Genomic DNA, 17751 nt, shown 5'->3' on the forward strand with positions numbered 1-17751 from the left:
AGAGCCTGGGCCTCTGCCCTTGCTAAGCAGCTTCTACTGAGTATCCCATGTGTGCCGTTTCCCTTATGCACAGGAGAAGGAGGTGTCGAAAAAGGAGGCGAGGACCTTGTTCTCAGCCCACTGAAAGTTGAATTGAACATGCACTCCCCACATTGGAAAGTTACACCACTGCATCTAACAGATACAAGTGCTGAGAGCACAGCTCCATGAACTGTATGCACATTGGTGTTGGTGGTATTAAGGTCAGAGAGAAGGACAATCTGGAGCAGGATTTAGAAGGATAGCAGGCAACAGGTGTGGGTAGGGAAAGAGGGAAAACACTGCCATCTCCTGTGCAGAGAGCCGTGAAGGAGGCAGGGAGCATGTTGTGCTTAGGGACTGGAGAGCAGATTTGCCAAACTATAGCAGAGGTAACCTAGGATGGAGATTTGGGGCACCCTTCAAGATTATGGGCTTCCCACTTCATGCAGAAGTGAGGTAAGAAGTAAGGAGCTGTGATTGCAAATTGACTTCATGAGTTGGAAATGGGACCGCCTTTTAATAGAGTGGAAGAGGTGGAAATCTGTTTGCTGAATCTAAATGAATTTCATTAAGATGATCCCCTGATTTATTGTGGGGGCTGGGGTGGCTGGAATCCTAGTAATTACTCATAATTACTACTCAGAGTCATTAAGGGTGCCGCTGACCACCTCTAGAATTAATTTTGACGTATCTATAGTCAGGTAAGATAACAAAAGAAGTTCAGAATGAAACTTAAGCTCAACCCATCACTGTGACTACATTCAATAAAGTGAAAGACTCTGGTATTAACCAAATATTATGTACTGTTACTGCCTCTCTGACCCACATTACAAGTACTTCTGCCAAGAAGTCAGAACATGCTTCAAATAAACAAATCTTTTCTCTCTGTTTTTTTGAAACGGAGTTTCACTCTTGTTGCCCAAGCTGGAGTGCAGTGGCACAATTGCAGCTCACTGCAGCCTGCACCTCCTGGGTCCAAGTGATTCTCCTGCCTCAGCCTCCCGAGTAGCTGGGATTACAGGTGCCCGCCACCATGCCTGGCTAATTTTTTGTATTTTTAATAGAGATGGGATTTCGCGATGTTGGCCAGGCTGGTCTCCAACTCCTGCCCTCAGGTGATCCACCCACCTCAGCCTCCCAAAGTGCTGGGATTACAGGCGTGAGCCACTGCACCTGGCCAAATAAACAAACCTTAATAGTTAAAAATAGAGATACACATCAGAGTAGCCTGGTATTGCCAAATCTGTGCTGAAGTGTTTAGAATCAAATCTAAAACATGGGAGTTTGCAATGAAGATATGTGTATACTTCTTCTGCCCCAAGGGACTTTATCAGGATGATATTCTTCCACATTCAGAGGGCCCCTGAATCAATTGTTTGATTTAAAGAGAGCAGTTGTCATTTTCTGTGCGTGACCATGTTTGTTTTGCTATTGCAGATATATGGCCCCTGAAGTACTTGATGAAACCATTAATATGAAACACTTTGACTCCTTTAAATGTGCTGATATTTATGCCCTCGGGCTTGTATATTGGGAGATTGCTCGAAGATGCAATTCTGGAGGTACCTTTCTTTTTTGCCTTTGCTCCTACCTCCCATTCCAGGACACTAGATCACCCAAAGCTGTTTTACTGCCCCCTTTCTTTTTACAACCTGTTGGATGCCTGTTGCCAGAGCCTGAATCATCGTTTAAAGTTGCCATCAAAGGTGTGGAACCTTGGAGGCAGCTGTGCTTAGGATGTGTTTATTCTTCGGGGATCAGCTTGTTGAATAGTGTTGTGTGTTAGGGTAACCATTTCTGAAGTCTCGTTTGGCTTTATAAACAAACAAACATTGTTTTATTAGTCTGTGGCAGGGAGTACCCCAGGTGCAAATAGCACAGGATTCATGCAGGGGTCTCTCACGTCAGAAGCAGTATGTTCTAATGCATTGGCTCCCAAGCCACATTCATTGGAAACCTTGCTGTTTCGTTGTTAAAATAATAGTGCTAGTTTCTAAATTTGTAAAAGTGCATAGATTTTTCTTAAAGTGAGTTTTTTCTCCCATGGTTAAAAATCGTTGGCATTTACAACTTCTTATTCATGACAGAATCCAGTAAGAAATAGTATCAGATTTAGCAGAAACACTTATTATTGTCAACTTAGTATATCAGTATTGTATGATAATTTCCACATACTCTGCCACTTGATCAAGTTCCAGGACCTCTAGAGCCCTACCTTCAGCCATTTATCTGTGATATAAGAGATTCCAGGGCAGTGAAAGTGGTTGGAAAAAAACTGGTAGTGCTCATGTCGCCAGCACATATACTAAAATTGGAACGATACAGAGAAGGTTAGCATGGCCCCTGCGCAAGGATGACATGCAAATTCCTGAAGTGTTCCATATTTTTTAAAGACCTACTATTTGATAGCACCACAGGGTGACTATAGTCAATAATGTAATTGTACATTTTAAATAACTGAAAGAATATAATTGGATTGTTTGTAACACAAAGTGTGAATGCTTGAAGGGATGGATATCCCATTTTCCATTATGTGATTATTATGCATTGCATGCCTGTATCAAAACATCTCATGTTGTACCCCATAAGTATATACATCTACTGTGTACCCACAAAAATTAAAAAAATCTGATCTAGAAAACATCTGGCAAGTCTTCCAGCAGAACTGTTTTGTATATTAATACCCTTTTCCAGCTTCCGTTTATGACATGTTTGGTAAAATCCAAATTATGGAAATAGTGCCCAGGTAGTATTCATGGAATTGGACCTCTTAAATTTTGATCAGTATATGCAGATAAAACAGACTAAGCGACCAAGCACAGTGGCTCACGCTTGTAATCCCCAGCACTTTGGGAGGCCAAGGTGGTCAGATCACGAGGTCAAGAGATCAAGACCATCCTGGCCAACATGGTGAAACCCTGTCTGTACTAAAAATACAAAAATTAGCAGGGCGTGGTGGCACACGCCTGTAGTCCCAGCTACTCAGGAGGCTGAGGCAGGAGAACTCTTAAACCCTGGAGGTGGAGGTTGCAGTGAGCCGAGATCGAGCCACTGCACTCCACCTTTGCAACAGAGCGAGACTCCATCTCAAAATAAAAAAAAACAACAACAAATAAAACAGACTAAGAAAAATCTGGTCACACAGGTCTTAAACTGTTAATAAGTTTATTTCTTCTTATGACATCCAGAGATTGAGGCTAAATATATAATACTAACATTTATTCACCACTTGCTATGTATAAGCTCATTTAATCTTTACTACTACAAGTAAGTAATAAGTAGGTGCTATTATCATCACCATTTTACAAATGAAGAAAATGAGTCACAGAGAAATTAGGAAATTTGTCCAAGGTCACATAACTATTTTAGTATCTCGGACTTAAGCCTGTAACTACCCCTTAGATAATTACCAAGTCCAATTTTCTATTTAAAAATATTTCCCAGGCTGGGCACTGTGTCACACCTGTAATCCCAGCACTTTGGGAGACCAAGGTGGGCAGATTGTCTGAGGCCAGGAGTTCGAGACCTGCTTGGGCTACGTGGCGAAACTCTATCTCTACAAAAATAAAAAAATTAGCCAGACATAAAGGCCAGGCATGGTGGCTCACACCTGTAATCCCAGCACTTTGGGAGGCCAAGGTGGGTGGATCACCTGAGGTCAGGAGTTCGAGGCCAGGCTGGCCAATGTGGTGAAACCCTGTCTCTACTAAAAATACAAAAATTAGCTGGGTGTAGTGGCAGGCACCTGTAATCTCAGCTACTCAGGAGGCTGAGGCAAGAGAGGTTCCATCTCTACTTAAAAAAAAAATCTTATTAGCTCAAGACAGCAGGTTTTGTTTGTTTGCTTGCTTGCTTTTCTTTTTCTGGAAAAGGGCTTGAGAAAAATTAATTGGCTTTTTATTTTTATTTTTTTGAGACAGGGTCTCTCTTTGTCACCCAGGCTGTAGTGCTGTGGCACAATCTTAGATCACTGCAACCTCCACCTCCTGGGTTCAAACCAGTTTCCTGCCTCAGTCTCCCGAGTTGCTGGGATTACAGGCGCCCACCACCACTCCCAGCTGATTTTTATATTTTTAGTAGAGATGGGGTTTCACTGTGTTGGCCAGGCTGGTCTCGAACTCCTGACCTCAGGTGGTCCACCTGCCTTAGCCTCCCAAAGTGCTAGGTTTGTAGGCGTGAGCCACTGTGCCTGGCCTAAATTGGCTTTTTAAAATTATCTTTTTATTATGGAAAATCTTTTAAGTTTGTAGCTTTAAAAGATGAGGACTTTAAAAAATGCAATGCTATTACCACACTTTTAAAAAATGAACATTAGGCCAGGCACGGTGGCTCATGCCTGTAATCCCAGCACTTTGGGAGGCCAAGGTGGGCGGATCACGAGGTCAGGAGTTTGCGACCAGTCTAGCCAACATAATGAAACCCCGTCTCTACTAAAAATACAAAAAAATTGCCAGGTGTGGTAGTGTGTACCTGTAGTCCCAGCTACGTGGGAGGCTGAGGAAGGAGAATCACGTGAACCCAGGAAGTGGAGGCTGCAGCAAGCCGAGATCACGCCACTGCACTCCAGCCTGTGCAACAGTGGAGACTCTGTCTTAAAAAAAAAAAAGAACATTAGGGGCCAGGTGCCATGGCTCACACCTGTAATCCCAGCACTTTGGGAGGCTGAGGTGGGCAGATCACCTGAGGTCAGGAGTTCAAGACCAGCCTGGCTGACATGGTGAAACCCCGTCTCTACTAAAAATACAAAAATTAACCGGGCATGATGGTGAGCACCTGTAATCCCAGCTACTCAGAGGCTGAGGCAGAAGAATCACTTGAACCTGGGAGGTGGAAGTTGCATTGAGCTGAGATCGTGCCACTGCACTCCAGCCTGGGTGATGAGTGAAACCCTCAAAAAAAAAATTCTTTTTTTTTTTGAGACAAGAGTCTTACTCTGTCATCCAGACTGGAGTGCAGTGGCACGATCTCAGCTCGCTGTAGCCTCCACTTCTCCAGGCTCAGGTGAACCTGCCACTCCAGCCTCCCGAGTAGCCTGGGACTACAGGTGCACCACCCTGCCGTACTAATTTTTGTATTTTTTGTGGAGACAGGGTTTTGCCATGTTGCTCAGGCTGGTCTTGAACTCCTGTGTTCAAGCAGTCCTTCCACCTCGGCCTCCCAGAGTGCTAGGATTACAGGCGTGAGCCGTCGTGCCTGGCAAACATTAATATCACTTAACATCTAGTCAGTGTTGAGATTTCCCCCGTCTCCTAATTTTTTAAAGCAGTTTGTTCAAATCAGGGTTCCAGTAAGTTTTATCCCCTGCAGTTGATGAATACAGCTCTTACATCTCTTCTTGTCTACATGTTCCCCCTCATTTTTTCTTCCCACTCTGTTTTTTTTTTTTGGAGAATCCAGGTCATTTGTCCTGTAGAGTTTCCCAGGCTAGATTTTGCAGATTGCCTAGGTAGAATTCACATATTCTACTCTTCCTGGTATTTCTTATGAATTGGTAGTTAGTTCTGGCAGCTAGAATCATTTCTGGGGGTTCGGGGACACAGGGTTCCCTCTGTCCTTCCGTCCGTGACAAGTTGCGTAGTATTGGTTCTCTATTTTTGTGTTGTTAACGTGCCATGGTGATATTGTCCAAAACTAAGAGAATGATTACTTCCCCTGCATATCTATTTGGTTCCCATGATATATAGTTGGAATAGGAGACACAGAAAAAATACTTGATTCTTTCCACTTATTTACCATTTTTCAAAATAATGAGGTGGTTCTTAGCCTCCTGCAGAGGTGACTGAGGTTTCCTTTTTTAGACTTTAAACATGTTTGTTTCCATTGAAGTTATTCAACTTATTGTCACTTAAAGGTCCCCATCTTTGGCCAGTTGGGAGCTTATCAAGTTGGTGCCTTTTGTTGTGACCCCAGTAGTCTTTGATAGATTCCTTGCTTTGGCTATGAAAGAAATGTTCCTGGCTACTCTTGTGTATTTCTTTTTGTTGTTTTGTTTTGTTTTGTTTTGTTTGTGACAGAGTCTTGCACTGTTGCCCAGGCTAGAGTGCAATGGCACGATCTCTGCTTACTGCAACCTCTGCCTCCAGAGTTCAAGTGATTCTCCTGCCTCAGCCTCCTTAGTAGCTGGGACTACAGGTGTTTGCCACCATGCTTGGTTAATTTTTGTATTTTTAGTAGAGACGGGATTTTACCGTGTTGGTGAGGCTGGTCTCAAACTCCTGACCTCAGGTGATCCGCTTGCCTCAGCCTCCCATAGTGCTGGGATTATAGGCATGAGCCACCACGCCCGGCCCCTCTTGTATGTTTATTTTTCCATACTTAGAATTAACTAACTTTTCTAAGGAACCTTAGGGGGTAGTGGTATTTACAGAGCACAATGTAGGTTTTGTCACTGGCTTCTGAGTAATCTCTTCCTGCTGTTGATAACTCAGGTAGATATTTTCTTTTCTCCCAGGAGTCCATGAAGAATATCAGCTGCCATATTACGACTTAGTGCCCTCTGACCCTTCCATTGAGGAAATGCGAAAGGTCGTATGTGATCAGAAGCTGCGTCCCAACATCCCCAACTGGTGGCAGAGTTATGAGGTAAGCAGCTGGCCTCCTGTGGCTTTCCCATCAGCCTGATTTCTCCACCTTAGAAAAGGGTTTCTTGACAATGGGGTCAGGCTCCAGAGGGGCCCCCTGAGAGTGTCAGTTATTATTTACTATTAGGTGCTGTTATACATATACCAAGCCCTTTGGAGCTACAGTGTCTTTCCCTGGACCCTGTAGGGTGCCATTTGGAGTTCACAGCCTAGTAGAAGAAAAGGCTTTGGGCCTGGTGTGGTGGCATAGGCCTGTAATCCTAGCACTTTGAGAGGCTGAGGCAGGAAGGTAGCTTGAGCTCAGGAGTTCGAGACAAACCTGGGCAATGTGGGGAGACCCCACCCCTACAAGAAATAAAAAATTAGGCTTGGTGACACACCACCTGTAGTCCCAGGTACTTGGGAAGCTGCGGTGGGAAGATTGCTTGAGCCCAGGAGGTCAAGGCTGCAGTGAGCCATGATTGGGCCATTGCATTTCAGCCTGGGCAACAGAGCAAGACCCTGTCTCATAAAAGAAAAAGGAAAAGGCTTTGTCCCCAAGACACAGATGAGGGAGGTGGTCAACAAGTGACAACTGAACCCAGAGCTGTTAGACACCAAGCTAGGAAAGCAGTGCTGGAGCCCAGGCTGAGCTGAGCTTCGTGGAAGAGTGAGGAGGAGGTGTCCATAAGAGAAGCCCTGAGACCAGACGGAGGAGGACATGCCTGTGAGGAAAGTGGTCTTTCCAGAAACTCAGAAGGGAGGAGGTGATGTGTTTCACAGGGTTGGGATTGGGATGGAGAATGTGAATTTGGAAGAGCTGGCAGATGAAATCCGGGGTGTGGAGGAAACAACATTTGGTGGGAATAATTGGTATGAGGACATGTTTGTGACATACGTCCTAATAAACATGGAATTCTAGGGTCTTAAGAGTGTTCAGGGGAACAGGCTTTGCCTAGCTGAGTGCTCATGGACCTCCTTTTCATTTGTGGCTCTGCATTTCCTTTTATTTTTTCCCCAACTTTATTGAGGTGTGATTGACAAATGAAATTGTAATGAAGGTGCTGAATTGATACATGTATGTATTGTGACATGATTACCACACTCAAGTTAATGAGCACATCTGTCACCTCACGTCGTTGCCTGTGTGTGTAGTGAGAGCAGTTGAGACCTACTGTTAGCACATTTCAGGTGTACAGTATTGTTACTCTAGTCACCTTGCTGTCCATTAGAGCCCCAGAACTTACCTAGTGAAGTAGAGGTTGGCCCTGCCTTTAAAGGGTCTAACCACTAGAGGGCATTTCTGCATTTCAGAACAGAATTGCATCTTAGCTGATGCATTCGTGTTGCATCATAGAGCAGCATTTCTCACCGCACTCCTTGGAACCTTCAGGGCAGGGTTTGCTTCAGAGGGCAGGTGAGACCAGAAGAACTGGCCTTTAGCTGCAGCGTTTGCCTTTCACTTGTGCAAGCTGTCCCTTAAAAAGGAAGAGCCGCCGGGCGCAGTGGCTCATGCCTGTAATCCTAGCACTTTGGGAGGCTGAGGCGGGCGGATCACAAGGTCAAGAGAGCGAGACCATCCTGGTCAGCCAACATGGTGAAACCCCGTCTCTACTAAAAATACAAAAATTAGCTGGGTGTGGTGGCCCGTGCCTGTAGTCCCAGCTACTGGGGAGACTCAGGCAGGAGAATCACTTGAACCTGGGAGGCGGAGGTTGCAATGAACCAAAATTGCACCACTGCACTCCAGCCCAGGCGACAGAGCGAGACCCCTTCTCAAAAAAAAAAAAAGGAAGAGCCAAGGAGACAAGGGAGCCTTGCAGAGCATTTCCCTAAGGTAGCCAGCGGGTGGAGGTGGATCTGCCAGACTCTGCACTGAGCGGGAGGTGGCAGGGAAATGAATGAGAGCCTAGGGACCAGAAAGGCTTCTCCAGGGCATGGCCGAGCTGATGGCTCCTGGGTCTTTCTGCACAGGCGCTGCGGGTGATGGGGAAGATGATGCGAGAGTGTTGGTATGCCAACGGCGCGGCCCGCCTGACGGCCCTGCGCATCAAGAAGACACTCTCCCAGCTCAGCGTGCAGGAAGACGTGAAGATCTAACTGCTCCCTCTCTCCACACGGAGCTCCTGGCAGCGAGAACTACGTACAGCTGCCGCGTCGAGTGTACGATGGAGGCCTACCTCTCGTTTCTGCCCAGCCCTCTGTGGCCAGGAGCCCTGGCCCGCAAGAGGGACAGAGCCCGGGAGACTCGCTCACTCCCATGTTGGGTTTGAGACAGACACCTTTTCTATTTACCTCCTAATGGCATGGAGACTCTTGAGAGCGAATTGTGTGGAGAACTCGATGCCACAACTCGAACTGGTTGTAGTGGGAAGTCCCGCAAAACCCGGTGCATCTGGCACATGGCCAGGAGCAGTGACAGGGGCCTGAGAGGGGCCGGAGGAGCCGAGGTGTTGCCAGAGCTAAACTACGCTGAGGGTTTCCTTCGGGGATTAGCCCACAGCACACCAAGGTGGCCCGGAAGAACCAGAAGTGCAGCCCCTCTCACAGGCAGCTCTGAGCCGCGCGTTCCTCCCCTCCCTGGGATGGACGCTGGGGGGGACTGCCAGTGGAGACGGAATCTGCCGCTTGTCTGTCCAGCCGTGTGTGCATGTGCCGAGGTGCGTCCCCCGTTGTGCCTGGTTCGTGCCATGCCCTTACACGTGCGCGTGAGTGTGTGTGTGTGTCTGTAGGTGCGCACTTACCTGCTTGAGCTTTCTGTGCATGTGCAGGTCGGGGGTGTGGTCGTCATGCTGTCCGTGCGTGCTGGTGCCTCTTTTCAGTAGTGAGCAGCATCTAGTTTCCCTGGTGCCCTTCCCTGGAGGTCTCTCCCTCCCCCAGAGCCCCTCATGCCACAGTGGTACTGTGTTCAGCAGGCTGCTCTGCCCACCCCAGCGTCAGCACAGCTCTCCTCCTCCATCTCAGACTGTGGAACCAAAGCTGGCCCAGTTGTCCATGACAAAAGAGGCTTTTGGGCCAAAATATGAGGGAGGTGGGTGGGATGGGCAGGGAAGGAATCCTGGCAGAAGTCTTGGGTGTTAGTGTCAGCCGTGGGAAATGAGCCAGCCCAAGGGCATCATCCTCAGCAGCATCGAGGAAGGGCCGAGGAATGTGAAGCCAGATCTCGGGACTCAGATTGGAATGTCACATCTGTCTTTCATCTCCCAGATCCTGGAAACAGCAGTGTATATTTTTGGTGGTGGTAGGTTTGGGGTGGGGAAGGGAAGGGTGGGCAAGGAGTGGGGAGGGAGTCCGGGGTGGGAGGGAGGCATCTGCATGGGTCTTCTTTTACTGGACTGTCTGATCAGGGTGGAGGGAAGGTGAGAGGTTTGCATCCACTTCAGGAGCCCTACTGAAGGGAACAGCCTGAGCCAAACATGTTATTTAATCTGAGTATAGTATTTAACGAAGCCTGGAAGCGCGGCTGTGGGTGGTGATTTGGTCAGCATATCTTAGGTATATAACAACTTTGAAGCCATAACTTTTAACTGGAGTGGTTTGATTTCTTTTTTTAATTTTATTGGGAGGGTTTGGATTTTAACTTTTTTTAATGTTGTTAAATATTAAGTTTTTGTAAAAGGAAAACCATCTCTGTGATTACCTCTCAATCTATTTGTTTTTAAAGAAATCCCTAAAAAAAAAAAAAAAAAAAAAAAAAATTCTCCAATTGAACGCACATAGCTCAATCACACTGGAAATGTTTGTCCTTGCACCTGAGCCTGTTCCACTCAGCAGTGAGAGTTCCTCTGCCCTGGGGCTCAGTCTCTCTCGCATTTTGTCCCCACCCTCAATTCCATGAGTGGTTTTTGCTCTAAGGCCCTTTCGTGCACTGTCCAGCTGGTTGCACCCTCTCCAGGCATTTATTCGACAAATGTGTATGAAGTGCCTGCTGGGTGCCAGGTGCTGGGAATACATCTGTGAGCAAGACATGCTTGGGTCCTACTCCTGGAGCACTGTAAAAAGAACTGATTCAAGTAAGTAGATGCCTGTTGTGAGACCAGAAGGTTTCATAATTGGTTCTACGACCCTTTTGAGCCTAGAATTACTGTTCTTACAGAAGATCACTGAAGAAAGAGGAACCCCCACAACCCCCTCCACAAAGAGACCAGAGGGTGATGAGACCTGGGGTTTAGAATCCCAGGTGAGACCCCAAATCACTGCATTCATTCTGAGCCCCCTTCCTGTCCCCAGGGGAGGTGTATTGTGTATGCAGCCTTGGAGCATCTCTGCCTCCAACCCAGCAGTTCTCTGCCAAAGCCTGTGGAGGAAGGAGAGCCCTATCCCTGCCCTCAGGCTCCCCAGTGCTCCTGGCCCTTCTATTTATTTGCCTGATTATTGCTTCTGTCCTTGCATTAAAGGAGATCTTCCCTTAACATTTGGGCCAATTTACTGGCCACTAATTTCGTTTAAATACCATGGTGTCATTGGGGGGACCGTCTTTACCCCTGCTGACCTCCCACCTACCCCGCCTGCAGTAGAACCTTGGCGGTTTGTAGGTGATGATGGAACTTAGACTCCTCTGCCCAGAGTCACAGGTAGCCTCTGGGATCTGCCAACACATGTCCACTCCCAAGCCACTAGCCCACTCCCCAGGTGGCCCTTCTGCCCTGACCCCACACACAGTCCAACTCTTCCACCTCTGGGGAAGACGGAGCAGGTCTTTGTGAAGCTCCCACACCCACTCCTGCCACTTTTAACACTAAGCGAGAATTGGGGAGAAACCGAAGCTGTGTTTTTGGCCCCCGAGGCTGACCCTGATCCATAGTGCTACCTGCACCTCTGGATTCCAGATTCACAGACCAAGTCCAAGCCCGTTCTCACGTCGCCGTAAAGGCCCCCGAACGGCATTCTCGGTACTTCTGTTTGTTTTTGTACATTTTATTAGAAAGGACTGTAAAATAGCCACTTAGACACTTTACCTCTTCAGTATGCAAATGTAAATAAATTGTAATATAGGAAATCTTTTGTTTTAATATAAGAATGAGCCTGTCCAATTTCTGCTGTACATTATTAAAAGTTTTATTCACAGAGCTTCTCTGGTGCCATCTGTCCCACATACGTAGTGCGGCCACCCAGCTTTAGTCAGGGGAGTTGGGAATGGGGTGGATGTTCTAAGGTCGGGGTCTGGTGCTCACACCAGCTGTAGCAGACCCCAGCAAGAGGAATGCTGATCCCAACATCCTGGGTCTTCCTGAGATTGTTGCTTTGGGTTCCTAGAGGGTGGGTCTGGCGTGTAAGGGACAGAAGACACCAAGCACCCTTTTATTGGGCTTTCTGTGAATTTGTCTTCTCACGTTTTTTCCTGTTTACAAAAGAGGGTCATGCTCCTGGTTAGTCACACTCTCTCATGTCTCAGAGGCATCAGTCCTCCTCCTAAGCTGAAGTGAAATTGTGAATTCTGGGATACTTAGGTGACTTTGAAGAGGAAGTCTTCAGTGGTTACTCCTCTGGTATTCTCAGCGTGTGGTGGGTGTGAATGTCCTCTCTCTCTAGGCTGAGGGGATCTAAAATAACAAATCCTAGAATCATAGTCTCCAGTTTAGATGAGACCCACAAGATCCCCTGGTTCACCATCAGGCACTCAACTTCCCTGCTATGTCCCTGTCAGGTGCCTGTGTGGCCTCCTGCTAATGCTGGACCGCAGCTCCATCTGTAGGCTCCATGGCTCAGTGGAAAACCCTTCCTTCTGTAGAGCTGGGCAACTTCCATGAGACTTCTACAGGGTTTTCAAAGCAGTTACTCTCTCTTCCCTTATAAGGTCCCTTAAAATATGTAAAGGCAGCTGTCATGAATCTTCTAGCAAAGCTTCGAGTTTCTTCAGTTAATATTAGCGAATACTTATTGAAAACTCACCACGTGCTAAGCAATGTGCCAAAATTTGCTTTATATATATTAACTGTTTTAATCCTCAGAGCAACCATATGAGATGGGCACTATTATCTTCTCTTTATGGATTAGGAAACAGGATAGGAGAAGTCAAATAAGTGGCCCAAGATCACGTAGCTCACGGGTGGAAAGACCTTGGGTCCAGGATGTTGACCACAGAGCACAGCCCTTCCCCCACTGCACTGTCCTGCTCTGGTTCCATGTTCCTCACCCAGGCTGGCCGCGTTCTTCTGAACCTAGCTAGAGTCTGGGGCCACAAAGGATGTGTACATGTTGCATCCAGGTATTAACAGATATCACAGACTAGAATAAGAACCCCACAGACTGTGTGCTTGATGCCGCAGATCACATCCCAGGACTGCATCTCATCTCTTGATTGAGTAAAATCCAGCTACCCTCTCCTTCCTGTATAAGGGAAGTTGGTGTTCTGAACTCAAGTGCAGGACCTTACAGTTTTATTAAGTTTCACTATAGACCATGCCCATTGCTCCAGCCTGTCACTACTTTTAAATCCTGATTATTACCCAGAGTTTTCCATTGTCCTGAGTTTTCCCAGTCTGAGACTCTGCTGGGCTGAGAAAATCAAGTAACTTACTCCTAAAAGTTTGCTTTAAGTTTGGCATCTATGCCAATAACCTAATCAGCTGCTAATTAAATTGTCCTTGTGTCCTGGCCATAATTTTTTATTTTTTGTTCATTTATTTATTGGGACAGAGTCTCTCTCGCCCTGGCTGGAGTACAGTGGCGCGATCTTGGCTCACTGCAACCTCCAGGGTTAAAGTGATTCTCCTGCCTCAGCCTCCCAAAAAGCTGAGATTATAGGCACCCGCCACCACACCCAGCTAATTTTTGTTTTTTTTGTTTTTTGTTTTGTTTTTTGAGGCCAGTCGCTCTTATCGCCAGGCTGGAATGCGGTGGGCGCCAATTGACTCCGCCTCGAGTTCCACGCCATTCTCCGCTCGGCTCCGGTATGGGACTGCGAGCGCCTCGCCCGGCTAGTTTTATTTTTAGTAGAGGCGGGGTTTCCCATGTTAGCCAGGATGGTCTCGATCTCCTGAACTCGTGATCCACGCCTCGGCCTCCCAAAGTGCTGGGATTACAGGCTTGAGCCAGCGGCCTAATTTTTGTATTTTTAGTAGAGACGGGGTTTCAGCATGTTGGCCAGGCAGGTCTTGAACTCCTGACCTCAGGTGATCTGCCCGCCTCCTCCTGACCTCAGGTGATCTGCCCGCCTCCTCCTGACCTCAGGTGATCTGCCCACCTCCTCCTGACCTCAGGTGGTGATCTGCCCACCTCAGCCTCCCAAAGTGTTGGGATGACAGGCGTGAGCCACTGCTCCCTGCCTATTTATTATTTTAAACAGAGACAGGGTCTCCCTTTGTTGCCCAGGCTGGTTTTGAACTCTTGGCTTCAGGGAATACCTCCTCCTCAGCCTGCCAAGTTGCTGGGATTACAGTCATGAACCACTTCACTTGGCCCATAATTTTTAGATGGACAGAGATAGCAGAAGAAGCCCAAGTACTTTGTTAAAGTATCATTGTGGCCCTTTTTGATCGATCTACCTGTTCATTGGAAGGAAAGACAGTGGTTTGTGGTGAATCTCGGCCTGGTTCAAATGAGTCTCCTTACAGGCCATCCTGTGAATAGTCAGTCATCTTGCCAGGCATGGACCTAAAATTCACTAGGTTGTGATTGCAGGTTCAACTCTACCATTTTGAAAATCAGAATGGCAACCATTCTAGTGCCTCTTCCTATGCCTTTGAAGGTTGCCAACAATGTTTCATCTTAGTGAGGCCTGTGACACAGGAGGCTTGACTTCATTTGAATGTTGTGTCACTTGGGTTATTGTTTCACATAGCTTAAATTTCTGTCCCCCAGCCCATATGTCTTCGGACCTCTACAGGCCTTAGAACGTGCTTGCTAAACACAACCAAACGAGAATGAGGAGTGGTGGAGTTCAAGAGACTCAGGAACATAAGAGAAATGCACAGCACAGGTGAGGGAAGTAGGAGAAGCCCTGGCTCAGGCCAGGAACGGCGTTACTAGTCGGGGTTCTCCAGAGAAATAGAATCGATAGGATGGATGGACAGATAGACTAGAAAGAGAGATGACTCATGGTTGTGTGGGCTGCAAGTCAGGGTAGCAGGCTCAGATACCCAGGGAAGAACTGATGTTGCAGTCCTGAGGGCAGAATCCTTTCTCAGAACACCTCAGCCTTTTCTCTTAAGGCCTTCAATTGGTTGGATGAAATCCACCCACATTATGGAGGGTAATACGCTTTACTCAAAGTCTACTGATTTAAATGTTAATCATGTCTAAAATACCTTCACAGCAACATCTGGAATGGCATATGACGAAACTGGACAACTGTGGCATGAAAGTTATTGGGGATTCCATGGTCAGAGGATGGGATTTAAGGAATATGGAAGATATCCCTGGGTCCTTCTGAGAATTCTCCTTGGAAGCCAAAATGGGGATTAATGGGGGCTTAGGGTGGTTTAAGGAACAATTGGTTAGCTTGGGCTCTTGTAAGAAGTATTTGTCAAGCAACCTTAATGAATGGAGTGGTAGGTAGAATAGAAAGCTATGGCGAAACCCCATCTCTACTGAAAATACAAAAATTAGGTGTGGTGGCACACACCTGTAATCCCAGTTACTCAGGAGGCTGAGGCATGAGAACCACTTGAACCTGGGAGGTGGAGGTTGCAGGTTGCGGTGAGCCAAGATTGCACCACTGCACTCCAGCCTGGGCAACAGAGGGAGAATTTGTCTTAAGAAAGAAAAGAAAAAGAAAAAAGAAAATAAAGCTAAACAATCCATGGTCCCTGCCTTTCAAGGAGTTTATAATCTAGACAGATAGGATTTGTACAGGCAACAATAAGGCAGATTTGGGCAAATCTCATTACAGAGCAGTATGCAAAGTACCATGGGATCACAGATGAGGTGTCTCAGGAAAGAAGTAACATATCCCTGGCCTCCAGCGGCTCCCTACCTGGTGGAATGGGTGAGTTAACGGCTGGGATGGAATGAGATCAGTACTACCACAGGGATAGAATACTGTGGGAACGCAAGAGAGTCAGGAGGTTGGGGTCAAGAGAGAGACATCTATTTTGGCCTGCTGACTGAGGAGAGGAGGGGGTTTTAGTCAAAAATAATTGCCACTCAAGAACCACACATGTTCAGTATGGCTGCAGAACCGGAGGCAGGGGTGTGATGAGGGAGCCTGCTGGAGCTGTTCCCATTGCTGAGTTCTGAAAGGTCAGGAATTCATCCTGGGGCCAGAAATGGCAAATAGGTAGCACCAGTGCCATCACTTGCCCTGTGACAGGTACCTCAGACTGTACTAATCTATCAGTAATTTGTCCTCTTGAGTTGGTCTCCACATTTTTCTCAACAGCGTGCTTACTGTCCCATAAGTTAAAACACATTTGTCATTCTTGATGTAGGGAATAGGCCATTGGAGGGTGTCTTGGTCAGCTCTGGCTGCTGCTGCTAAGTACCTTAGATTGATGGCCGGGCATGGTGGCTCCTGCCTGTAATCCCAGCACTTTGGGAGGCCAAGGTGGGTGGATCACTTGAGGTCAGAAGTTCGAGACCAGCCTGGCCAACATGGCGAAACCCCATTGCTACTAAAAATACAAAAATTAGCCAGGCACGGTGGTGCACACCTGTAATCCCAGTTGCTCCAGAGGCTGAGGCAGGAGAATTGATTGAACTCGGGAGGTGGAGGTTGCAGTGAGCCAAGATCATGCCACTGCACCCTAGCCTGGGTTACAGAGTGAGACACAATCTCAAAAAAAAAAAAAAAAAAAAAAATCCTTGGATTGGGTAATTTATAAACAATATAAATGTAATGCTCCTAGTTCTTGAGGCTAGGAAGTCCCAGATCGAGGGATCAACAGGTTCAGTGAGTGTCTGGTGAGGGCCTGTTCTCCTAGATGGCGCTTTCTGTGTCCTCACATAGTGGAAGGGGGAAACAGGCTCCCTCAAGCCTCTTTTATTAGGGCATTAATTCCATTCATGAGGGCAGAGCCCTCATGACCTAATCAGCCCCTAAAGATCCCATGTCTCAATACTATATCACATTGGGTATTAGGTTCCAACATAGGAATTTTGGAAGGACACCATCATTCAGACCATTATAGAGGGTTTTAAGAAAGGGAGTGATGTGATCCTGTTTGTCTTTTGGGAAAATCACAGTGCTGACTTGAGAAAGGAATTGCAGGCTGGGCGCGGTGGCTCAAGCCTGTAATCCCAGCACTTTGGGAGGCCGAGACGGGCGGATCACGAGGTCAGGAGATCGAGACCATCCTGGCTAATACGGTGAAACCCGTCTCTACTAAAATACAAAAACTAGCCAGGCTGGCCGGCGCCCTGTAGTCCCAGCCTTCTCGGGAGAGCTGAGGCAGGGGAGAATGCGTAAACCGGGGCTGAGGCTTGCAGTGAGCCAGAGATCCGGCCTGCACTCTTCCGCCTGGGCTGACACAGTGAGACTCCGTCTCAAAGGTGCAGTGGTGGCAGAGTAGAAAGCTGGGAAGGGGCGGTATGACTGATGGCTCACGCCTGTAATCCCAGCACTATCAGAGGCAGAGGTGGGCAGATCACCCAAGGTCGAGAGTTTGAGACCAGCCTGACCAACATAGTGAAACCTCGTCTCAACTAAAAATACAAAATCAGCCGGGCACATGCCTGTAACCCCGGCTACGCGAGAGGCTGAGGCAGGAGAATCGCTTGAAACCAGGAGGTGGAGGTTGCAGTGAGCCAAGATCACACCATTGCACTCCAGCCTGGGCAACAAGAGCAAAACTCCGTCTCAAAAAAAAAAAAAAGAAAGAAAAGCTGGGAAGAACAGCAGGAGAGACAGTGGGTAGAATACTCAGGTTTGTATTGAATAATCAGATATGAATGGTGAGGGAAAGAGGAAAGCTGACTTCAGTTTGGAGTAAAAGAGAGAATCTGGCCGGGCACGGTGGCTCAAGCCTGTAATCCCAGCACTTTGGGAGGCCGAGACGGGCGGATCACGAGGTCAGGAGATCGAGACCATCTTGGCTAACATGGTGAAACCCCGTCTCTACTAAAAAATACAAAAAACTAGCCGGGCGAGGTGGTGGGCGCCTGTAGTCCCAGCTACTCGGGAGGCTGAGGCAGGAGAATGGCGTAAACCCGGGAGGCAGAGCTTGCAGCGAGCTGAGATCCGGCCACTGCACTCCAGCCTGGGCAACAGAGCAAGACTCCATCTCAAAAA

The 17751-nt window shown here is 47.4% G+C and overlaps 1 protein-coding gene and 1 non-coding gene across 4 annotated transcripts in view; both read left to right on the forward strand.

The window, feature by feature from the left end:
* The window catches only part of ACVR1B (activin A receptor type 1B), a 45105-nt gene extending 33454 nt beyond the window's left edge, over nt 1-11651 (forward strand). For 2 of the 3 annotated variants that reach the window (XM_009180766.2, XM_021922378.2), the window contains 3 exons: nt 1459-1583; nt 6473-6603; nt 8556-9163. In XM_009180766.2, the coding sequence (XP_009179030.1) occupies nt 1459-1583; nt 6473-6603; nt 8556-8681 (382 nt within the window). In that variant the 3' untranslated portion in view covers nt 8682-9163. Of the gene's footprint in view, nt 1-1458; nt 1584-6472; nt 6604-8555 lie in introns of all 3 variants that reach the window. The other variant, XM_003906395.3, reaches the window with a different exon arrangement.
* LOC116269114 lies at nt 2303-2409 on the forward strand. Its single transcript, XR_004176419.1, has one exon. It is a non-coding gene; the product is annotated as a U6 spliceosomal RNA (small nuclear RNA).
* Nucleotides 11652-17751: the final 6100 nt, after the last annotated feature.

This window comes from Papio anubis, chromosome 9 (genome assembly GCF_008728515.1).
Source record: "Papio anubis isolate 15944 chromosome 9, Panubis1.0, whole genome shotgun sequence".
NCBI classification, from domain to species: Eukaryota; Metazoa; Chordata; class Mammalia; order Primates; family Cercopithecidae; genus Papio; species Papio anubis.